Source organism: Molothrus ater, chromosome 6 (genome assembly GCF_012460135.2).
Source record: "Molothrus ater isolate BHLD 08-10-18 breed brown headed cowbird chromosome 6, BPBGC_Mater_1.1, whole genome shotgun sequence".
Classification (NCBI taxonomy): domain Eukaryota; kingdom Metazoa; phylum Chordata; class Aves; order Passeriformes; family Icteridae; genus Molothrus; species Molothrus ater.
In genome coordinates, this window is record NC_050483.2 from 5,196,856 (window position 1) to 5,222,782 (window position 25,927).

The 25,927-nt window shown below is 38.5% G+C and overlaps 1 protein-coding gene across 3 annotated transcripts in view; it reads right to left on the reverse strand.

Moving 5' to 3' along the window:
- Positions 1 to 22,261, reverse strand: part of DNAJC24 (DnaJ heat shock protein family (Hsp40) member C24) — a 34,762-nt gene extending 12,501 nt beyond the window's left edge. Inside the window, exons 1-2 of one of the 3 annotated variants that reach the window (XM_036385087.1) lie at positions 22,206 to 22,261; positions 20,034 to 20,207 (exon numbers count right to left, since the gene is read on the reverse strand). In XM_036385087.1, the coding sequence (XP_036240980.1) occupies positions 20,034 to 20,141 (108 nt within the window). In that variant the 5' untranslated portion in view covers positions 20,142 to 20,207; positions 22,206 to 22,261. Of the gene's footprint in view, positions 1 to 20,033; positions 21,644 to 21,962; positions 22,149 to 22,205 lie in introns of those variants that run through there. The other 2 variants (XM_036385085.2, XM_036385086.2) reach the window with 2 other exon arrangements.
- Positions 22,262 to 25,927: the final 3,666 nt, after the last annotated feature.

Below are 25,927 nucleotides of genomic sequence, written 5' to 3' on the forward strand. Positions count from 1 at the left end.
GCCACTCAGACACAGAGGAGACTTTACAAAAGTACTGAAGTTCAGAGGGAGCACTCTGATGTCAATACTTCACAGAATGCACAGGGTTGGAAGAGACCTTCGAGATCATTGAGCCCAACCCATCCCCAACACCTCAACAAAACCCTGGCACCCACTGGCACATCCAGGCTTTGTTAAGCACACCCAGGGATGGGGACTCCACCACCTCCTTGGGAATTCCCAAAATTCACAGAATTCACAGAATCACAGGGTTGGAAGAGACCTTCAAGATCATTGAGCCCAACCCATCCCCAACACCTCAACCAAGCCCTGGCACCCAGTGCCACATCCAGGCTTTGTTAAACACACCCAGGGATGGGGACTCCACCACCTCCCCGGGCAGCCATTCCAGAACTTTATCACCATTCTGTGAAAAACTTTTCCCTTCAGACACAAATCACACTCTTTTTTGGGAGTTTCCCTCACTCCTGGTCACCAGATTCTCGTGTCTGACCCTGCTCCCTCTCCAGAGGAGCTGCCTGCAGAAGCAGAGCTGGGGCTTTGGTTTTGTATGGCAGGAGGTGAAATAGGATGGATTTTGGTGATTTCCTCTTCCCTATTCATTGTCATGGTTTTGCATGGGAGACATTTTTATCTGTGGAATGCAGTGAGAAGTATGATTTCCATCCAGCTATGAATTACCTTTAAAAAAAAAAAAAATTCACAACCTACACTACAACACCTTCTGGAATGTGTAAAAAGATTATTTATATTAAATAATAAGCACTGATGAAAGGCACACATTGACAGCACCCAGTGAGGATCAGCTGAATCCAGCTCAGTGGGAGCTTTACAGGCCTGAGTTTTACACTGGATTTGTAATGATTTGTAATCTCCTCCTAAACTGTGGAAAACACAACTTAATGTGACCATTTAATATGGTCAAACTTTTACTCACAGCTGCTTTTCCACACACCAGATTGAAAAAACTGGTTATTTAGAAACGGTTTCAAAAGTGCTATCCCTTCTCATTTAGTAATTAATACATTACTGTGGCTCTTTTGCCTTGTGTATAAAGGGTATTCACTCCAAAAACAAAAGATGCACCACATCCCTAATTCTGTATTTCAAACCAGAAGCCTTCATTTTCTAGGAAAGCTACTACTGCTTCCAAATTTTAAATCACTTTTTGTAAGTGAAATATATCTGCTACAGTGTATTCTCACAGATAACTATAAAAAACTCCTCCCTGCTGAAATGACATAACTTTTAAGTAAGCCACTTAAAATGTAAACTTGCTTTTTTCTGACTGAGGAAACTGAAGAGAAATCAGTTTTATTTTTTTTTCCAGGATCAAACTAAGGAGTACTCTCTACCTTCTACAGCTTTGTCTTTCCTACTTTCCAATATTTTCTGCAAAGTTGTCAAACTTCTGCAGAAATCTTCAGCAGAAAATAAAAAGTAATATAAAAAGGATTAATCAAATGCAGCTGCATTAAATTCTTGACCTTCTCTTCTGAGAGGATTATTTTGGAGAAATATTTTCAGATTTTAAAATTTTTATTATACACCATTTAGATTTTTTTTTCCCCATAGAGGAAACCATTTTTAAGGCTCTAAAATTCAAAAGTAATGACAGGCATAGAACAATAGTATGACAGGCAATAGTAATGACAGGCATAGAACAATGATGAAACCACCAGAGCTCAAAAATTCAAGTTAAATTATTCTGGACTTACTATTATGAATCATAAAGTAACCATTAAATAGTGAGGAAAACCAACACTTACAGCACAGTAAATTTTAAACAATCTAATTTATTAAAGATTTTTAACTCTGAAATCATCTACAGTCCCAAGGAATCACCTTGCTAAATTGAACTGACAAGTTTAGACAAGTCTTGAATTCCTGCTTTATTTCCATAGGGGATGTGTGCCTATATTTGAATAAGGGATATATTTGAAGCTGGAGATGTGCCCTGAGTAAATCAAGTAGGAGGATTTTACCAGAGGATTACTTAGATGCACCAAGTATTTCTACCTTTGAAAGAACTACATCTAATGACTAAACCTGACCTTTAAGCAAGAGCAAATGATAGAATATTAATATCTCAAATTAACTCAGTAGCTCAGCATCCCTTAACCCTTTCTCCATGCTAGGCATAGAGTATTTTTATAGCTAGACATTATTTTATCCATGCAATGCAATGAGAAATATAATTTCCATCTAACTATGAATTATCTTTAAAAAAAAACCCAATTTTCACAACCTATACTATAACACCTCCTGGAATGTGTAAAAAAGATGTGTATTTATATCAAAAAACAAGCAGTGATGAAAGACACTCAGCAATGGTCAGGGAAGAGAAATTCAATCCAAACTTGACAAAGAGAACACTCTTCCTATCTGGTGCAGGCACATTTTTGATGAATGAAAGAACTGAATTAAAACTGCAAAGAGAAGAGATCCAAGCCATACAAAACTGGTGTGCAAAGGGTTGGATGGACTAAAATGGCAGAGGTGGAAGTGGCCCTGGATGAACACAGGAGGAGAGCAGGACGCAGCACTGCCAGCCCTGTCCTGGCACAGGGAGCTGGACACTGCTGCTCAGAACAGAAAATAAGGATGGGGAAAACATTGGAAGCAGCTGGATGAAGAGAGAAACCCAAGCCATTATTTCCCAGCCACATGGCCAGACTCATGGCTGGGAATGCAAGAGGATGAAACTTTGACTCCTCATGGGAACTGCACAGACTAATACCAAGCAGTTTTGAATCCCATTATCAGTATTAGGGGGTTCAATCTATTTATTCTTTTATCAAAGCTCAATATCCAATGGGCAATATATTCAAATTTCAGAATCAGAACTTCTGCCCCTCAGAGTACTAAGTCCAAACTGTTATTTTACTTATAGCACACTATGGCATAAAAAAAATTAAAATGGGTTTAAGCAAGCCTCATGCAAACAGCCTTGCTCTGTACAAAATTAAACAATCATGCTGCACTTAGACAAAATGAACAAATCAGTACCAGTGTGTCCCTTGCAATACAATGAAGTTCATCCTTTTAACAGAGAGACAAGATCAAAATGCACAAATTAATGTGAACATAAAAATCCCAAAATTGGGAGCTATTGGAAATTGGGAGCTGTTTAAAAGCATTTGTCCTGCTTTATTCTACATGTACACATTATCAGCTGTAATTGTCATTATCCACAGGTTAAGCAAATGAAGTCAGGACAAAACCTGTCAAGTGTTCTCATCTGACACATCCATAGGTCGATGTGAATCTGTCTGCACGTCACAGAGCCCATCATAACACTTCACATCACATTAAAAAGAAGCTGCAAGACAGCCAGCACTAAGCAGGAAAATATTAACTGGCTATTTCCTATTTAACTTCTGACTGAGGCTGGATTCTTGTTACATTTCCCTGCCTTAGAAAAAAAACCAAAACAAACCACCTCAGTCAATTTAATGCCAGCCTGTTCTTAGGAGGAAACTCCTTTGCCCCTGCTTACAATATATGTAGTAAATACCACTTTTTACTGAGACTTGCCAATAAATCTCACCCCCTGACACAGTGTCTGTTCATACTCAGTTTTTGGCTGCTCTGCCACAAATGCCAACAAAGGGACCAATTAATGAAAACTTTCTTGATACATTCCCAGTGGATGAATGTCTGCCTTGCAGAAGGTACCTTGACAACATCCATCTCACACAGGCCAAATGGTTGCTCTGTGGTAGCAATTAAGACACCACCAGCCTTGGCTAGATTTAAACCAACAACCAAATCTGTGTAGGTCTGAACAAATGCTCATAGAAATCTGGAGAAATTAACTGCTAAACAAGGGCTGGATTGGGTCATATAATTGCATCCATTTCTCTGGTTATTTACAGGCCATGAGGACACATTTTAGTAAGAAAGCAATTACAATTCCCAAAACAAAATCTCTCAATCTGGCCACAATATGTAAGCCACATCTATAAATATCTAAGAAATCAACAACTACTTAAAATTATTGCAAAAATCAAAATATTATGGTAGGCTGACATTTCCTTTGTACTCAGTTTTTTTCTCTCTCTCAACAAAAAGACTCTGTTCAGTCTTCATCTTCCCATAGCTCTGGCATCAAATTTGGACAATTAAGCTTAGTGCAGCATTCCTCCTCTTTCTAAAATTATATTTGGAGATAGAGTTTTGTTGCTTTGATCCAGAAGTGCTCATCAGAGGGACTCTTGCTGCAGACTGTGAGCAGGAGAGGTCAGTGTGAGAGCTGCTGGGAAAACCCTGCCTCCACTGCAAAGTTCAGACTGACTTTGGGGATTTTTTTTAATGTAGGGTACCCATCCTGAAATCTCTGTCCTCAGACGGTTTAAAATGTGGCTGATCCAGGCCCCCAGCCCTCATGAACAAGTAATTCTGCTTCTGTTGGCCTCAGGGCTCAATAAATTAATGTTTAAAGCTATCCAAGATATTAAACTTTGCATCTGAAACACTATCAGCTAAGTTTAGCATGCTGTAGGAGAGTGGGTTCCCCTCACCACCCCAAATCCTGCCAAGACTGCACATTTCCAGTTCTGAACTGCCATCACAGGGCTGGCAGCAATATTTTCAAATTATGCAGCGTGTCTTGAAAATTCCAGATCAGCTGATAAAGCAGCAACATGTAAAGCTGAGCAGCCTCCCTGCTGGACACAGCACAGAGAAGGAACCATATAGTGCAATCACAACACTCTGAGAGCTCTGTAATTACATTCCAAGTTAACACTTTGGCTAATTTTACCTCCATCATCACCTTGAACACTTTCAGCCACAAATCCCAATCAGCCTGTACCAGAATTAACCCCAGATCTGGTATTATATAGTATATAGATTATATATTTAATATATAATATATATTATATATATATATATTATATGTAATATATATATATACATAAAAAATATAATGCACATTATACATATAATATATAACATATAATATAGAATATTATATATTGTATATATAATATAGTACATAATATACAATATATACAATATTGTATATATATAATTATATATATATTATATTTTACATTATATAGAATATAGAATATATATAATAGATTATATATTATATTTTATTCTATATGTAATTATATATTATTTATATACTATATAAAAATTAAATATAAATATATATATAATATATAATATATAATATATAATATATAATATATAATATATAATATATATATAATATATAATATATAATATATAATATATAACATATAATATATAATATATATAATATATATTTATAAAATTATATATATAAAAATATATATACATAATATATTTTATATATTATATCTTTTCCATGCCTATGTCAGCCCTAGGTGAGCACCCAAGTCTCCAAATGAGCATTTGCTCTGGTTGAGGGCAGGCTGTCTGCTGTGCTCTAGGGCACAACTGTTCTTCTTGCACAATCCATTCTGGGATGGGTTTTAAATCAGACCACAGGCCAAACGATCAGTTAGTTCCTTTATTAAACTGGAATTTGAACTTTTGGCTAATAAAATTTAAGAAAAGCACAATTTAGCCACCTGTGACAATCAGGGGAAAAAGTGCCAAACGTGCACTTGGCCCCCACCCTGTGGCACTCACTGAAAGGTCACAGCAAGAAGCCATTTTCCAGCTTCACCAGCTGAACTTGTAAAATTAGGGCAGGGTAAAAAAATACACTGCTTTACACACACACAAAAAAGAGGTTATTTACTCAATAAAATATTCTGAAACAGGGAGATGTTTATCTCAGTAAAACAAAGAAGTTTAAACTGCAGGAGAAAACAAGCTAGTTTTGAAAAAATCTTTAATTTAACCGTGTCAGCAATAAACTTCTGTAATTGCAGGAGGAACTTCTGAATGAAGAACGTGAATTAATTACCAATGTGTTTATACAAACAAATGGGAAAACCCCACTAATTACCAATAACTAAATAATCCTGGCATCCCACCTTCCTAGACTCAAAGTGCTTTTCAACTCCCAAGTTTCACCTGAAAAACTCTGGAGCCCTGCTCTGTAATCCAAACCCAGCACGGTGGTGCTCTTCACTTAGAATCCTTTTGCCATTTGATCACAGGAGCCATCAGGAAATCTTGCTGTCCTCAAGTTTCTCTCTTACTACACAGTTTTATTAAAAAAAAAAAAAAAAAAGAAAAGAACATCTATTTGTAGGTCAGCAGCTCTTCCCTTAAAAAATACCTGAGCCAACAGAAGGCTCCATGACTTCAGAGCAAGACATGGACAAAACAAAACACAGGGTTGAGAACTGGGTATGTGCTCCTTCTGTGAAGGATGGAGCTGCCCCCAGGGTTGCAGTGGGAAGGGAAATATTCCAGCAATGAAGACTTCCTTCCCTGGCTTTTCCACAGGCCTGCTTTGCATATAAAGGTCTTGTACAGTTGCCACCCTGAGACAACACCACAGTGGCCTACATGGTCCATCAGGTACTAATTAGGGAGCATGTTCTGTCAACACTTCCTTGCTCTTCTTCCATTAATTGATCATCCTGCCCAATTAATACAATGCAACACAGGATTCTGGAATCCTTGAGATCCTTTACCTGGGGGAAGCAAGGAGGAAGGGAGGAAACAGCCTCCCAAAAGGGTCACAAGGCAACTGCACTCATCCAAGACCTGCAGTGACAATAATACCACTGAGCTGAAAGGTTAATTATGTCCCTACCAACTTTCTCTTGAGCCTAAGTTTGTTTTTTATCTAAGAATAAAAACGAAAAGCAAAAAAAAAAAAAAAAAAAAAAAAAGCCCCAAACCTACTTCATCTAGCAGGCTATATTATGTGTAGATATAGTAACAGCTTATGAAAAGGAAGAGCTGCAGAACCAAACTCAATTGACCATTAACAGCATATTTATCATCAGAATGTGTGTGCTTAATGTTATCACTGATAGGTACCAGAGACCAGAAAATAAATCATGGACACACTGCAGCACACCAACCCCACCTATGCACACAGGACAGGTGCCCCACAGCCAAAGCATCAATCAGCATTTCAGAAAAACTGTGAGAAATCAAATACACGGGTTTTTTGGTTTTTTTTTTTCCATTGATGAAACTGCACTGAAGACACCAAAGAGAAAACCCAAGGACAAAGCAGTTGCCAAATACAACACGCTACTGCCACCTAATGCTAAGCTGGGCACAGCAAAGCCCGGCTTTGTTCCTCTACTGCCCCAGCCAAGGGGGCCAGGGCGAGACACGAAGTTTCCTGATGTTCTTCAATATTTGCTCCATCCCCTACAGTCTTCCTAAACCGAACCGCTGGGATCGCAGCCTTTCTTGTGCACAAAGCAAGGAAAAATTGGGAAAAAAAGGGAAAAAAGGGATAAAAGGAAAAAAAAAAGAAAAAAGAGAAGAAAAAAATAAAGGAAAAAGAAAAGAAGAAATAAAAGAAAAAAGAAAAAAAAAAAAGGAAAAAAAGGAAAAAAAAAGAAAAAAAAAAAAAGAAAGAAAAAAGAAAAGAAAAAAAAGTCTTCCTGAACTGAACTGCTGGGATCGCAGCCTTTCTTGTGCGCAAAGCAAGGAAAAATTGGGAAAAAAAAAGGAAAAAAGGGATAAAAGGAAAAAAAAAGAAAAGAAAAGAAAAAAATGAAGGAAAAAAGAAAAGAAGAAATAAAAGAAAAAAGAAAAAAAAAGAAAAAAAGAAAAAAAAAAGAAAAAAAAAAAAAAGAAAGAAAGAAAAAAGAAAAGGAAAAAAAGTCTTCCTGAACTGAACTGCTGGGATCGCAGCCTTGTACACAAAGCAAGGAAAAATAGGAAAAAAAAGGAAATAATAAAGATAAGGAAAAAAAAGTCTTTCTAAACTGAACCCCTGGTTTCGCAGCCTTTCTTGTACATAAAGCAAGAAACAATAGGAAAAAAAAGGGAAAAAAGAAAAAAAAGGAAAAAAAGGAAAAAAGAAAAGAAAAGGAAAAGAAAAAAGTAATGAAAGAAAAAAAAAGAAAAAAAGAAAAAAAAGAAAAAAAAAGAAAAAAAGAAAAGAAAAAAAAGTTTTCCTACACTGAATTGCTGGGATCACAGCCTTTCTTGTACACAAAGCAAGAAAAAATAGGAAAAAAAAAGAAAAAATAAAAAAGAAAAGAAAAATAAAGACATCCTAAACTGAAATGCTGGGATCACAGCCTTTCTTGTACACAAAGCAAGGAAAAATAGGAAAAAAAAAAGGAAAAAGGGAAAAAAAAAAAGGAAAAAAAAGGAAAAAATAAAAGAAAAATAAAGACTTCCTGAACTGAACTGCTGGGATTGCAGCCTATCCTGTACACAAAACAAGAAAAAATAGGAAAAAAATGTAAAAAAGGAAAAAAGGGGAAAAAAAGAAAAAAAAAAGAAAAATGAAAGGAAAATGAATAAAAAAGAAAAAAGAAAAAAGAAAAAAAAGGGGAAAAAAGAGAGGAGTGCTCTTATCTCAAAACAGCACAAAACGAGCTTGAAGGCGCTGTTTGTATTTCAGTGACGTTGCAAAGCGCTCTCTCCAAAATGTGGAACTTGGTCACTTCTGTGAAAAGGATGATGCCAGCTCTCAAACTTGCCTTCCTAGTCCCCAGTCAGTCCTTGCAACATCCTCACTGCCCTGGCAGAATTTAGCAGGGAACATGCAAGGAGTGTCCTCTTCCACTTGCAAAGAGGAGAAGCAGAAAGTGAGGAGCTCCCTGTGACACTCCATCATCTTTTCAGAGATTTCAGCTTCCCCAAAGGATGTCTGTCCCAAGGCAGCTGGACAAAAGAGCAAGGAATTTATCTACTTGATTCATGACTTCATCTCTTCCTCCTTTCTTCCCCCAACCTTTAAGCTTTTGACCAACTTTAGCCGTGCCCTAGCTGATTTTGTTATCAGCCCTGACACTAATTACAGCCTGCACTGCCCATCTCCAAGGTGAGTCTTTCTCATGGGAAATGTTCCTCATTTGTGGAAAATACAAGATGACCATTTCATTTTCCTTCTCCTCTCTTAGAACTTACCTATTCTATGATTTTTTTCCCCAACATTTCTCATTGATCAGTTAGCTGGTGGAAATTGTGCCCTGTCTTGTCCCTTCTTCCTCCTTATAAAATGCCATGATAAAAACTGTTGTGCAAGTATCAATCTTCCCACACAATATTCCACTGCTTGCATGTTTTACACACATTATTCATCTTTTCCATATCCTTCTGGCCAGAAATTATCACTGTTACACACAACATCCAGCACAGCACACCTACACCTTTGTCTCAGACAAATAAAATCCACCAGAACAGAAATATTTCAGGTAAGACTTTTGTTGCTATAAGGAAGTATAAGGAAGTACTTGCTGTAATTCAAATATTTGCAGCAAAACATCCCCAAGACAGCACTCTGGAGGAAAAAGGAGTTTTCCCCATACATTTTAGTTACTCATTACCCACTGGATAATTTTGAAAGGAAACACCCACAGACAACCCAAATTGCTTTCTTTTAAAACCAGCCACAATTAAAAAAAAAAAAAAAAGAAAGAAAGAAATTAGGATGAAATGTACACAGCAATGTGCAACAGGTATGCAGAACACAAAATGGGTGTTCACTGACAGCTGCACACTGAAAACACAGGATGGGACTATCAATCCAGTGCAGCAAACTCTTGAAAATTACTGGAGTCCTCCAAGTGCAATTTAAAAAGCCCACAGACTAAATTACACCGTCACAAACTCATTAATTTCCACACTGGATTTCTTTTTTTTTTTTTTTTTGAAGGTGTCTTGCTTAAATATACTTAAAATGCAACTGCTTTTCTCATGGTACTGTAGCATCACCCTGCTACTTTGAACTTCCACACTCTTTGCTACTTTAGAGCCCTTCAGAGTAAAAAAAGATCAAGTGTAAAAGTTTCAGTTTCTATTGATGGAAAAGAATATCAACTGTTGTTTGTATAAACAGAAGAGAACAATTCTTTGGCTAATGAAAATGAGGAGAAAAACCAGAAGCTATGGTTACCAGAAGGTACATTTTTAGAAACAGACTCTTTCATTTCCTTCTCTTTCCATGGCTCCTTATTTTCTTATGAAGAGTGACCCAAGAGCCTCAAGAGGTACTTCAAAAAGCCCTTTGAAAACTACACTAGACAGCAGGAGAAGAAAAAACAACAGAAAATCCATCAACAACCAGCAAAGGAATGAAGGGGGAAAAAAACCACTTAAATTTACAGTAGTATAAAGGTAAAAATAGAAAGGGAATTTTAGATTTTTTCTAAATTTCTGGCTCCTATGCTCACAATTTACACCAATAATATCCCTTTGAACAATGTTCTGTTGTTTAGGCATAGATTATTGTGGCCCTGGTCATATAATAACTCCAGACAAACAAATGGTTAGGAAAAGAGTTTAGGCAAATATTACTTAACGTGAAAGCAAACTCCCAAATCCTCTGTTTTATTATAGAAAAAAAAAACCCAAACAAACAAACAAACAACAAAAAAAACCACTCCAGAAAACCAAACAGAGCAGGGTTGTTTAAAGGACTGAAAAACTGGGGGGGAAACCCTTCTGCAGGCAGAGCCAAGCACTCTGATACTCACAGCCACCCACTCAGTATTCCAAACCAAAGTGCCACATTCATTTTCCAATTCTTTTGGAATACCTGCAAACACCCTCACAGCTTTAAGAGATCAGATTTAAGCATAATGCAAAATAATCCAAGTCAAAGCACAAAGCACAATGTTCTGTGTTGCCCCCCTGCCCCAGTCACACATTCAGTATTCCAAACCAGCGTCACATTCATTTTCCAATTTTTTTGGAATTCCTGAAAACAGCCTCACAGCTTTAAGCACAATGCAAAATAATCCAAGTTCCCAAGGCACTTCAGCTGCAGAGTACAGGACTTTTAAAAAATGAGTTATTAGCAACCATAACTCCAACACTTGCACACCAAGGTTTTGATTTTTTGTTTTCTTGAAACTAGTTCTTTCAGCTTTCCCCATCTCTGAGAGCAACACAGAATCCCTACAGTGCTTGAAGCCATTTGAGATCTCAAAATAACAGGTTTGGCCCTTGTTGAATTATAATGTTTAAAATGGACATAAAAAGCTACTTATTAACAGAATTTACTCAGTTGTGAAAACCAGTATTAAAAAAACAAAAACCAAAAAACAACCTAAAACACAACAGAAAAAAAACAAACCCTAACAACAGCAACAATAAATAAAAGTGAGTGTTACTTCAAGAATTCATAGCCACAGTGACAGAACAATTCCAAACATAACTTATGGAATCACACCCACTTAGAAATTAATTTGTATTGTATTTATTCATAGGCTTGAAGGATGTGTTCCTACCTGGACTGATAACTAGTTTGGTGCTCATTTAATTTCTGATTTGATATTTGATTTGGCAAATTTCTCCCTTTGCAGCAGGAAAACAAATTTGGCAGCATGTCCCCACAACGCTGCAGGGACACACTTTGAGGGGGAATCCAGGATATCCAGAATATTCTGCTCACTCACCAGAATTCGCCACTGACCTTTGGGACACTGGTATTTCATAAGACTCCATCTAAGAAGTCTCAGCCTTCACACAACTGCCCCATTTCAGAAGGGAACAGGCAAGGAAAGGTAAAGTCAAAGATCAGCACAGGTCAGCAGGAAGGAATAATCCCAGTTTTCATCCCTTGAGTTTCAACAGCAACATTTCCAGTGGGGGATTTAACCCTTTTCTGACCCAGAGATGGGGGAACTGAGAGGTGTTTTAAAAACTTTTATTCCATTTTCAGTCTCATGTGAAGGATGAGACAATACAGATGTTACAATTCACACCGTCACAAACAGAAGCCAATTATTTCCTCATTACAAAACACTGTAGTGTTTCTTGGCCTAGCAGCTTTTGCAACACCATGCTGTAAATGCCTTAAAGCCAATCATCTAAAATGCATCTTTCATAGTTCTATTTCTCTAGAGTATCCAGTCTTATTTGCAAGGCCATCCTTTGAAACTTGTTTCTATTTCCATTTCTCTCTCAGCAATGTCTGTCCTATTCCACGGCATTTCTAAGTCAGCATTTCTATCTCAAAGTCTGCATACAGATGCACACTTTGGGAACTTTCAGGCTTTGAGAATTCCTACAAACCCATTTCCCACATTCCAGGAGCCAGGGTTTCACTGGGAGAACCCTCCCAAGCCCATCCTTGGCACTGCCAAGCCTGGATTGCTCCGACAGAAGGCAAGAACCTGTTAAAAGAGCTGAGCTCCTGCCCAGCCTCTCCTCAAACACCTCATTAGTTACAACCTAATCTTCTGGCAAGGAAAGAAAAATGTTTTAGCTAAGATACTGCTCAGCAAACTCATTCATCTTTACTTTCTCTGACTATGGACATTCTTAGGTCATAAACCCAAGCAAAACAGAGTGAATTTTTTCATTATTGATAATGTAGCAGGAATAACAATGAAGGGTCAAGTTGGACAACACTCAGGCAATAGCTGACAACTGACTTTTCAGCCTTGAAACATCCCTTTTAATTTACTGAAAATTAAATGAGAAAGAGTTTATCCAAATGACTGGCAGAGCACAAAAAGCTGAACCTTTTTTTTTCTAGAGCAATAAGCTACCCACAAAGTATCCTACAAGGCAAGCCTTCAGGTACATGAACTCACTTCTGCATTAAATCAGCTCCATGAGCTCATGTCTGCTGAGCACTTGAGCTCAGTGGGAGATGAGGAAGCATTTGTGATGCACTGAGGCCATGAGAAGATGGAGGGTGGGACAGCTACATCATTCAGATGGGATTTTCTGACTCCAAAGTGTGAAAAGATGCAGGAAAGAAGGAACGTGAGAATGTGTCGCTTAAACAACATAATAATTTTATTATGTTTTTCAAACAGAAGACAAAATTAGACACAGATTATTTATTTAAATAATAAAAAAATCCAACAAGTCCCCCAAACACTGAATTTTACAGGTTAGTACATCGCAGGACAATATTTGAAAATATGTAATAACTGTTTGAGATTCAACACAAACATGGTCAATTTTGTTTAACAGCCATAAGAGATCCTTCTATAAACACAGCCATTGCAACATGATTGATTCTACCCTGAACTTTTATCACCCTTCAGACCACTGCTCTGGACTTGGAGCTTCTTTAAATAACTGACCTGGGGCTTAAAATTTCTGAAGACCTGAATGCATGGTCTGATTTGGAAATACTGAACAGCTCAAGGTACTCTTGACTGTGGCTGCTCAAACATCAGAACAACCAGAACATTTGTGATACAAAGGCTTTATGCTGCTCTTTGTAGCCTCCTTCTTTGTGCCTTAATTGGTATCTTTCTCTGTGTGATTTTTATTTCAAACCTCTCTCGTTAGAAACGAGATAAAAAGCACACCGCACAATATAAAGTTATTTAAACATGTCTTCAAAATGCTGGAAGAACACTTGCAAATGTTAAAGAAATATCTTTATGGCATTTAATAAACCACTAAAGATTTTATTTTTGATCAGAATTTTTATTTTATACTGATTCAGGACATAGTGAATATTTGTGAGTATTGAACACCTTTCACAAAAAGTCTACCAAACAGAGTATAGATCTTTTTTTTTAATATGTTACAATGAATAACTTACATAACCAGGGCACAAAGTGTTCAAGAGAGGCATCAGATTCCTCTGCAGAGCACAAATGACATCAAAGGCCAAGCACATAGTGCCCAAATCTCCCATTTCAATTGCCTGGTGCCCATTCTGTTGTGTATGAACCATAAACTTACAGAGGGTGAGGTACCAGAAGCTGCTTATTATAACAAATGAACTGTAGACAATAACTCTGTAAGTAAACAGATTAAATTTAGAAATAATAATAATAAAAAACTAACATTGCTTTCACAACTGGCTGAACTACCTGAATAAGCAATGCACTATTTACTTGTTGGCTTATTTGGTTCTCACATTCTACCTAAGTTAAAGACAAGACTTCTTCTGCAGGGATATTCACACCCCAACCACTCGTTAAAGTTCACCTGCATCTTTAAAAAAATCATTACATATTACAGTGTGAACCAAACAAAACCCAACACCAGAGTCAGGTGAATAAATCACACAACTCATAGTTTAAACAGCAGCAGGACCATGACCTGGCTGGCTAATGAAGCTGTTTGAATTAGTGACTTCTCTGGCACTGAGCTTCACTTGGTACTACCTAGACTGACAATCAACTCCTCGTGTTGAAAATATGCCCCCTTCTTTTTATTCAAGTGGTAATTAGTACATGAGATGTAGAGAACAGCTCAGAGTAAATCTACCCTGAGCATTGAAACAACAGTCCTTTGTATCAAACTTGATGCTTATCTTTCTCTCTGCAGCTATTAGATTAACTCCACTGAACTTGCTCTGTTTATATTGTCAAATTACAAATCCATTTTCTACCAGTTAGGTGAAGTTAGAATTAGCTAAGCATGATGGTCTGTTAAACACTGCTAAAAAGTGTGCTGCTATTCAAATAAAAAAATAAAAACCTGCCCAAGGATATTGAAACAGGAATACTTACACTGCCTGAATCTCATGAAAAGCATTATTATCAGACTTCCAATACAAAACTCAGTGTTTTCATTTTTAAGTTTCAAATTCTCAACTTAAACTCAGCAGGAAATTCCTCAGTAGGCAGGTCCTTTCAGGAGTAATACTGAATTTACCTTGCAACAAACATGAAAAGACCCATCACAAAAAAAGAACAAGCAGCTCTTTACATATAGGACACCCTCTGCATTTCTTGTGATTGCAGAATTTAGATGAGTACAGAAATCAGTAACAGAGGTTTTACTCTCCAGAAAGTCATATGTCTTTCCTTTCAACATGTTCCATGCAATAAACTCTTCTTGAGTTTATTCCATAGAACATGTTTAAAACTACTTTGTTTTAAACTACTTCTTGAAGTAATTTTGCCTCATTAAATTAAATTTCTATTAATTTCCTTATTTTCTGTTGCTGAGAGTCATTTTCACCTGTACCTGATGCTCTGTTTGCAAATCTTCTACTCCTTCAAACAGATCAAGTGAGCACCTTAACACTTTGTATTTATATACACACACACCACCCCTTTTGATAAAAAAGATAATCTTTGTAACACTCTGTGTTAAGTGGCACATATTTGTAAGTGGCACATATACTTTATTGCCTTACCATATTAAAAATAAGAGCTTCTTGCTGCTGCCTGCTCAAATTACATGGATTTTCTTTAAGATTAGGGCATACATTGTAACAGCAGCATATAATTTTCTTGCACAATAATTTTTTTCCAGTTGAAAGGTATCCTATAATATTATCAGCATCAACAGGAACAGACACCTGATTTTCAGCTAGACAAAGCTTATGTGTTTGGTGACTTTATTCCTGGTGAAAAGCAGTTTTCAGATATAAAGCAGCTACATAAAAATTCAAAAACAATCTGACAACTTATTCTTTGACAACAGAGTGCTAGACCAAAAGCAAATGCAAAAATTGTGCCAAAAATAAGATGAAGGGAGGTGTGTGTGTGTGTGTGTCCCCTGGATGTCTTATTTTTGTTGCTCTAATTTTATCTTCTGTTGATTTTATACACATTTAGAAATGGAACATAAGCACTGCCCTTCCTAAAAGCTGAATGGATTCCTTAAAAAAACCAAGCACAGAGCACAAAACCCATTTATCCATTGAAGAAATCACCTTGTTGAAACCAACATGTATGTGACTGTGGATAAAAGGCTGTGGATCCCAAATATCCCAAACCCACCAGCATGTTATGAAGACAGAAGATTCAAGACCCACTCCTACCACTTCAGCAAGATAGTAATTTTCAGAATTTGCTGGATTCCTTTCAGAGAATGGGAACTACAAGTCTTCTGTGCCTCAGAAAGCATTTCAGCACGAGTTTGTAAGAGCCAGCCAAGGAATCTCTGCGGTTTCAAAGCACTCACTTGCATTTTTTCTCCTTTCAGAATTACAGGCTGGAGCTTTGTACCTGCATATACAGAAGTTGTATTTTCTTTTAAAAATAAGCTTTATATAGAATTCATAATGGCCCATTGCATCTTGTGCCCCAAAGTCTGTCATCTTCAGCTGCTACTGATCCTTACAGTGATAGAGAATCAAGATGATCCACTTATCAGTCACCTAAGTACACAAGAATTTTTAGGAAAAAAAAATTAAGTCTCAAGGAAATTTTATAACATACTTAAATAATTAGAAGGTGTGTCAGGAAAAAAAAAATCCCTGGTTTTAGCCCAAACTCATTTTCTGTATCAAATCAATACTTAAGGACTGAACTGATATTACCTATAATAAAATAATTCACTTGCATACATGTTGTGACCTGACCAAATTAAAAAAATGTATTTTTAAGTGCAGTAATGAAAAATATATTCACTCTAGTAGGGTGTCTATGTACAGTTTTGTTCTGGCTTATTAACCTTTTCCATCCTCAATTTGTTAGAATTAATAAAAAAGGTTTGTTTTCAAAAATTCACCAGTTTTAAGCAAATTTGCCCTGATGAAGTCATTCTTACAAAGCTACAATTCAATCACTCTTAATTGTGTAGTACCTTGTATTATTAAGGTCAATCCTGAGATTTAGCTGCAATTATAGTCATCTTTTGGATGACATATGGCAAGATCTCCAACTCTTTTTAGCTCTGGAAATTTTACATCTGCCTGTTCCTTCAAGATGCTAAGCATACACGTGTTGACAAATACAGAAAATAGCAGATGGCAAAAAGCAAATGCTCAACATGAAGCATTGGGGATCACTTGAAAAAGGCTTAGACTCAGAGATTTGCCATTTTTATTTTAACAGCAGAATTATGTTTAAAAAGAAATTCCACCATCTCTTCTGCTTGATGCTAAGGAACACTTGTGATCAGAATATTCATGATTATAGAATCAATGTCATATTAACTGCAGCTGGAAGTTGCTTTGCAAACCTCTGGACTTAAGGCTATAAACACAGCATAATTCTTCAGGAGATGAACTTCTGCAGCTACATAAAAATTGGAAACCATTCTGCACCGACCATAAAATTTGACATGGAATCTTGTATTGGAATCTGTTATTCCAGCTTCTAAAAAGCTGCATGTAGCTGCAAGCAGCCCTTGGCAATGGCACTGCCACTTGTACTACCCCCAGGAGAGAGCCCAAGGAGCAGCAGGGCACTTGGAGGGGAGATGGATACCACAGTTTGGGGAGCAGAGAGTGACTTCATCTGAAAGGACAAAGAAGGTGAAACAACAGGTCCAGCCAGGGCTGGACTTCTCACTAACAGGGAACAGTGGATGACTAGGGAACAGCACCAGGATAAAACCAACATTCACATTCAGCAACACTCCCCTAATAAATCAAATATTTGCAAGTCCACAGCTCAGAAATCCCAGAGAACATGCCATGTGTTAACATTTCTGTGTTAACATGCCATGGCAGACGTTCAGCAAAGTTTTACAATTTTTCCAACCATGGAACCTCTCCAACTGAGGCACCTTCCCACCATAACTAAGAGCAGATATGTGCTGTGCCCTCCAGTCTCTCCTCCAGCCCATGCAGGTGCATAAAACCCTTGGTATTCTCATGCTTTAAGGACCCCAGAGTGACTGGGGAGTGCTGCATCAGGATGGAGAGCATCCAGCAGAGCCTGTAAGAGTTCAGCTAAAAGGAAAAGATGAGCACAGACAGGACATATGGTAACAACCACAGACAGGCAGCAGATCTGCCTTGGGAAAACACCTACAGGTAAACATCAGTAAACATCTCTTTTTAGTCAGAGGGATCCATCACAGATACTAAAAGAAAAACAAAAAGAAGTATCTTCGCTTTCTCTACCATTTCTCACTGACTTTTCAAATAAAGAGCACTAACCAAGCAGGTGGGAAATCTACAGGTGCTAAAGAAATGCTTGTGTATTAAACCAATACTTTAATCTTCTGAAACTACAGTTAGAGATGTAGACACACAGCTGTAAACTTTGCTAATTCCTGCTTCATACACTCCAAAACAATGACATGAAATTACTCTGAAGCACAGCTCCATAACACAACTTTAAAAAACTTCATACAAGAAAGGGACTATGAAAGTTTCACTTCTGTAACAGCTCTGAACAACACCTGTAATTTTAATTCCATTATTATACACCATTTCACAGGCAAATAGATATATTAATTCCATTACAGTATTCAGTTTAAATTAGCCCCATCTGGACAGAAGGGGTGTTTTACATCATGGTCCCCTGAGCACCATTAGGAACAAACAGACCTTTATTCATCTTTTACTCACATTTACCAGCAAATCAATAGAACAAAACCATTGGGAGGTTCAAGAAAACAACAACTTCTATTCAAAATAGAACTAAGAAACTTGGCTTCCAAAGCCCTCTCCTAAGTTAGGACAATCAAAGTTTAATAGTGAGAACCAAAGGATTTATGTCCAGAATCTGCACACAAACATCTTGCCAGGTGCAGAACTTAAGACTAAATACACCAATCAGTTTCAGGCAAAGAAAAAAGCTCACAGGAGGCACTGAGAAGGAGGAGATGTACAGCAGGGGGTGCCCAGCAAATCCAGCTGAAGAATACCAAGATGTGTAAAACTGGAACATACTGGTGAAATGACCAAACTTTAATACTGTTTTTATAGTGGTTTAAAATGAAAATTAACAACCTTCCCTCCAAACCCACGAATTTACTTCAACTCTAATAAAACTCAGTCTCCTGGTCACTGGCATTCTCTTTACCTCCTTTAAAAATCCCAACTTCTTATCACATTCATTTAGAACCTCAAACCACCTCAATCTGCCATGCACATGCTCCAACAAACACCCTGCCAATACTGGCAGCCTAGCTAGCAGCTTCCTCCAGAAAAGGGAGTTTTTCCTACAAAAACTGAGATCTGCGTGCCTTTCTTCTTCTCTACCAAGTCACCAGCTTTTAAAAAACAGGAATTTAGTTACCTTGGGAATTCTATCTGTCTATCAAATTCAGCTGAAAAGAGTCAACAGTACCAAAAAAGATACCTCACTTTCCTCAGAAACCCAAGCCAGAGCACTTTTTCAGCAAAATGCCTGAATCCAAGGGAGGGAGTAAAATAGACTAACCAAGAATCACACAGAATAATCCGGTGAAGCTCTGAGATTCTCATGGACAAACAGCAGCAGTGCAGAAAAAATTAGGGGAATTCACAGAATGTGAAGTCTTGATGCATGACCAAGAATACAACTCCACAAAAACTCATCAGAAGCTTTCCAATAAAATTAACATATTTTCCTCCTACTCATTATTTATTTCATTACAGCTGACTATCAGGAAAGAAACTTCTTTTTTTACTTTGCATCTGGTCTTTGTGTACTTGAGGGTTGCATCTGATCAATGACAAAAACTGTAAAAACAAACCCTGCCACTATTACTTTATTGGTTTATAAAAATGACTTTGGTGCATTGTTGGAAGCCTGGATGCTGAGAATTTCAGACTTTCTGTGCTGGCAGGCACTGACCCCCAAGAGAACATTGCATTTGACTTGAGGCTGTGGAGAAGGCTTCCAAAATGGAATGACAGAACTGGGATTGTGGGTGTGGAGTTTGAATAGAAGTGTGTGATATCACAGGGGGGAAAACTTGGAGTTTAAGATTTTAGAATATAGTAATGGATATAAAACAAGATGGAGGTTTTAGGGTGGAGGCTGCTCCTTCTTCTTCACCTTCTTCTCCATGGGTTTGGGTGGGTTTGTGTAATTGGATAAAAAGTCCACATTGCAGGCATGGGTGGTTGGTTATTGGGTTAAAAGTAACAATAATTTAGGTGCCATTTCTTAATTGGACAGTTTATCCTTAAAAGGCCTTGTAGAGAGAGAGATAGAGGGCCATTTTCAGTTTGTTAGAGTGAAGTGCTGTAGAACTCAGGGTTTGTGAGACTGTAGAATAAGAACCCATAAACATCTGAGTCCAAACACAAAATACCTTCTCACACATTTAATCCTGATCTTGGCACAAAAGAAGCAAGGAATCCATCAGTGTATCCCAAAAGCCAAATCCAGCCTTACCAACAAAGCAAGTTTTTGGTATTTCCTTTTCAGTTCTGCTGGGCTGTCCGAAGGTTTGGCCCCCAGGACCTTGTACCAGTCCTTCTGCTCCATCCTTCCCAGGGCCATGGCCTGATGGGTTTGCAATCCCTTTCTCAGCACTGCCTTAGGAAATCAAATCCATGAAATCACAACCTGGAAGAGAAACAGGAAAAGCAAAAACAAGGATATGGCAAACTGCAGGATCACAGAACTGACTGTTCCCCTCAAGCACCTCTACACCATTATATGAGAACTATTGTGCAGAAAAAGTTAAATTCACGTGGCCACTCCATCCCACAGCCTGTCAAATGTGAAATCTTGTGTTTCCTATCCAAGTGCCTCACCATATCCTTCTTTAAAAATCATTTTGTATGTAAATTGAACTGCTTAGAAACACCCCAAGTTACAGACACACCTTTTAGACAGATGCTCTTTAAAGCAAACTTCTGACTTTGAAGCAATGCCATACTTAACATGTTAAAACATGAAGTACATAAATGTGAGACATTTTTCAAAATGGGAATAAGATCCATGCAAGAAGACACAAGAAAAGGTGTGTGTTTGTTTTTACAAAATGGCTTTTTCTTCATCCTGCCTGAGTAAGAAGTCAACTTTCTTTAAAGCAGGAGAGCATGTAAAACCAGATAAACAGAAATGAACCAAAACATACCAGGTTAGCACAAGTCACTAAGCAAAACCTAACAAGTAGTGTGGGCATCAATTTTGGCCATCTTTCATCAAGTTAATGACCCAGGAAGGAAAAAAAATAAATAAACAGGAGAACAAAGTGCCAGCAACAGAATGGCAATGCTTGAGCTTCAGTCAGATTCTTAGATATTCTGGAATCCCAAGAACACTGCCAGTAGGCAAGAGCTTTGTAAATATGCAAGCTCTATTGAGACATAAACTTTAAGGAATTTAAAGATTTTAGAGGAGCTAAGATTTTAGTTAGAGATAAGCTTTATTGGAGCTAATTAAAATAAATGCGTAGACCTTGATGAAGTTAAGTTAGTAGTTAACTAATAACTGATTGCTTGTCAACACAATGTTTGGTTAGCTGGGTTTATGATGAAGAATGTAGAAACTGATAAATGGCTTTTAGGAACTTAAGACAATTGTAGGCCTCCTCTGTTCTGAAACCAATTGAAGACGAGAATGGCAGTTCTACCAAGGGTTCATTTGTCATATTTGTACTGAAAAGGTAGAAAGGCCAGAACGAGGAAGACTTCATTTACTTCCTCATTTTGGGACCCCTCCCCATGAAAGGGACCACCGACCCATTTCAAGGAACAAACTACGCATGCTTAATGGCTTTTGAACGAATTACCATACGAAGCGGGGAATGAGATGTACCAAAGTTATGAATATGCATTTTGGGTATTCAATACTTGTATAGATAAAAGGACTCCGTAATCGCCTGTAAATCACGGTGTGTATTTAGGAGCTATCCCGCAATAAACACACACTTTCTAACTTTAAAACTGTTAGAGAGTTTTTGTCCGCCACAGCTGGATATCGGTGCTAGACCAATATCCATATTTTCTTAATAAATCACTCTAACTATAAACTAATTCTGAAACAACAACAAAAAATAGCTTTGGGTTTTTTTTTTTTTTTTCTGCACTTCAGCACTAGAAGTGCTTCCTGGGGCAGGGCACAGCACCGCGGGGCAGGGGACAGCACCGCGCTCCCGTCCCGCCCGCCCCGGGGCCGCGCTCTCCGGTACCGCTCCCGCACAACCGCGGCGGGCGGCACCGGAGAGGCCCGGCCAAGGCCGCGGCCTCACGCACCGCTGCCGGAGCCCTCCCGCCGCCCTTCCCCGCAGCTCTAGTATCCCGTCCGGCCCGGTTCGGCCCAGCCCAGATCCCCCGGTCCCTCCCCGGCCCCGCAGCCGCCCCGCGCTCCCACCTGCGTTGCACCATGCATGGTAGCGCACGCCTAATTCGTCCGGCGGGAAACACCCTGCTTTCCCCCGCGGAGCTTTACGCCCTGCAGCTCGGCCGGCGCCGCTTCGGTTGTTTCCAGCCGGGCAGTAGTGGCGCCGCACCGGCAGGAAGCGCGGCCTGACGCGTCTCCATGGCGACCGCGCCTCCTCCTCCCCCGGCCCGGCCCGGAGCTGCTCCGGCCTCGCCGCCCCCGCGCTCCGCCTACCGGGGCTTCGGGCCGAGGAGGCACCGTCCCGTTCCCTTTGCTCACTGTGAGAGACCCAGAGCCGCTCTCCCCGCAGGGACTCCGCCTCCCGCCCGGCCCCGCGGGCGGAGCGCGGCAGACCGGCCCGCCGGCCTTGGGCCCGGAGTGGTGCCGTGATTTCTTCGTTCTGTGGGATGTTTGTGCTGAAGGAGAAGGACGAACGTGCTCTTGGTGAAAAAGATCAAGCTCTGGAAGCAGGTTTTTGGTGATGTAAAGACGTTTCCTCATTAGAAACAAACAAGAAAGCACAAAGCGCCTTATACCCCCAGCCCGCTCCTAAAAATACAAAAACGGGGCAAACAAAACACCATGACCACCACAAAAAAACCCCCACCACAAACACCAAAACCCCAACCCTAAACAAACAAACAAACAAAACCCTCCAGAAAAACAAACAAACAAACCCCCAAACAAAACCAAAAACAAATACCCCCCCAAAAAACCCCCAAACCCCACCACAAACACCAAAAACCCAACCCCTAAACAAACAAACAAAAGCCCCAAGAAAAACAAACAAAAACAAAAACCAAACACCCCAAAAAAACCCAAAACCCCCACAACAAACACCAAAACCCCAACCCTAAACAAACAAACAAACCCCAAGAAAAACAAACAAACCCCCAAACAAAAACAAAAGAACAAACACCTCAAAAACCCCCCAAACCCAATAAAATCCCCCAAAAATTTAGGTGGGTGCTGTAGACTTGAGATTTTGGAATCTTAGGCAAAACTAACTAGCAAAATCCCTAAACGTTTCTCCAGGCAAACTCAGTTCACACGACACTTTTAAATGGATAGCATTGTGACAATATAACAATGTATGCATCCTGTGACAATATTTTTATGTGATAGGTTAGAATTAAAGCCACTCCTTGTCCCTTTTGTCACCCTTTGAAGTGTTTGAGCCGGGCTGGGCAGAAGCTGTCAGGGAGCGTTCCTGGCACATTGTTCCATCAAACAGAGCAGAGTGGGACAGCTGGGCTTCAGTGGGAAACGTGGAGAATTTATTTAGGGTCTAAGGGTGGGAAAACATCAGATCTGCAAAACCACTCAACACCCGATTAGTCTGATTTGTGTCTGTGCTGGTGTCGGAATTCAGGACATCCTGGATGGCTTGAACCCCTGCCAGGGGACTCAGAGACCTTGGCACAGAGCCCAAGACACCTGTAACTTTAATTATGACCCATAGAAAAAATTACCAACCTTATATGAGGATCTGCAAGCCACGAAAGCCTAAAGTAGAATAATAGTTAGTTTGTCACAGGGTGAAAAATAGATTTTTAGAGTTTTTAGAATGGGCGTTCAAGAGGCAAGATAAAAGAATCTAAGCATATCCAGCCTTTCTCCTTCTTCTTATCCTCCATCTTCTGCTGTGATGGTGGCACTTTTAGATTGGTTTGGAGTAGAAGCTCACTGTCTAACATAGGTAATAGGTGTTGGAAAATTATTGTGAATAATGTACACGTAGTTTTTAGTATAAAAAGAAAACACCACCCCAGGGGCAGGCAGTGTGCCTCTGTCTGTCCTGCTGAACAGACCTCAGCAGGCCAGAGAAAAAATTTTACAGATAAGATACAATAAGCAACCTTGAGAATAAGAACTGAAGAGTTCTGACTCCTTCTTCAACTGCCAAGCTGAGAAAAGAGACTTTCTGACACATCTCAGAGTCACTCTGACCAACAAAAGTCCCAAAATGCTGCTTGTCAGGTCCCTTCTGAAATGAGAATTTTCTTCTTGGGCAAAGGTTTCACTGTGGTTCCGTGTGGCTCCTCCTTCACTGTGGTTGGTGTGGTTTTCAAAGAGTTTAAAAAACATTTGAAAGTTTTTTAAAAATGTGGCAGTGTCCTGGAGATTGGTCACTACACCTGTGCTTTCACCAAAAATGGTTAATATCTTCCTAAAGACTAGATACAATTTCCTTTGTTGTTTATCCTTTAAGCCAAAAATTCCTGAGTATTGCACACTGAGTTTTTTTTTTCAATTTTAAATCGTTTTATGATTTTTACCAGCTCATACAGTATTTGAAACACAGAGTTGTTTGAGAGATTGTAAGCAACTGTATATCTGCAATGAGAAAAGAGAAAATAAACTGAAATAGAAAAATCTAAATTGAAATTTTATATATATAAAGTATATATATATTATATATATTATATAATATATAAAATATACAAAAATATATAATATTCGATAGAAAATTATTATTAGTAAAATATAATAAATATGTATAAAATTATTATATAAATTATATAAATAGAAAATTAACTGCACATGTTAAGGAATTATTTCTGGAGTCAGTGGAACAATTTTGGAAGTGAAACACTTGTTCTTTTCTGTGCATGTTCAGCATGCCAAAGTAAAAGAAAATAGGCTTTATATTTATATATATATAAAATATATAAATGTTTATAAATATTTGTAATATTTAACAGTATGGTGTTCATGCACCACTGACCTTGCCTGGTGTCAGAGTTTTTGTGTCTCAGTTTCTCTTTTAATCTGCCCAGTTTCAGAAGCTATAATATCTAATCTGAACCTCCTTCAGCATCATGAATAAGCACTGAATATTGATTGGGTTTTGATAAATTTAAGAGTTTGAGCATGTTTAAGTCATGCAAAGATGAATATTTTGTATTAAATATGGGTTGGGGCAGCCATAGCTAATCATGCCCTGACTGGCTGTGAGAACTTGTGGAGCTGTTGATGAGTCTCAAGGCAATTTGATAATCTTTCATCTCTAGAGATATAAAAATTAACTCAGTTCAAGGTGTGTTAAATGGGAATGGGTATTTAGGGGAGAGGGAAAGCCAGACTGAGAACAAATGCTCTGGCTGGTGAGTCAGCACCACACAGCTCAGTGCAGTCAGAGCTGTGCTGCTTTTTCCCCTTCTGAAAGCAAAAATAAAAATAATTTAAAAAGAGTAGGTAAGTGCCAGGAGAACGTGGAGAACTTACCAGGAACTCTGGGACTGTTGTCCCAGGATGGAGATATGAGACACTTCTGTAAGAAACCAGGCTTGCTTAATTATCTCTAATTATGTGAGCATGCACAGGTGCTGTGCATGTCACTGGAGCTGGACACCTGGATATGGTGAAAAGTTTCTTTCCCTTGTTCAAGAGACTTTAGATGTAAGCTGATGGTTTCAGACATTTTTGTGAGAATATTTAACTTTTTAGTAGATGCTTTTCTTGAGAATGTCATGTAACATTGGGCTGTGTTGTCACAGAATTATAGGAGAATTATTTAGGGATTTAACTGGAGAGTTTTAGAATGGTTATAGGAGAATTATTTAGAGACATAACTGGAGAGTCCTAGAATGGTTACAGGAGAATTATTGAGAGATTTAACTGGAAACTCCTAGAATGGTTATAGGAGAATTATTTAGAGACATAACTGGAGAGTCCTAGAATGGTTATAGGAGAATTATTTAGAGACATAACTGGAGAGTCCTAGAATGGTTACAGGAGAATTATTTAGATAACTGGAGAGTCCTAGAATGGTTATAGGAGAATTATTTAGAGACATAACTGGAGAGTCCTAGAATGGTTATAGGAGAATTATTTAGAGACATAACTGGAGAGTCCTAGAATGGTTATAGGAGAATTATTTAGAGACATAACTGGAGAGTCCTAGAATGGTTGTAGGAGAATTATTGAGAGATTTAACTGGAAAGTCCTAGAAT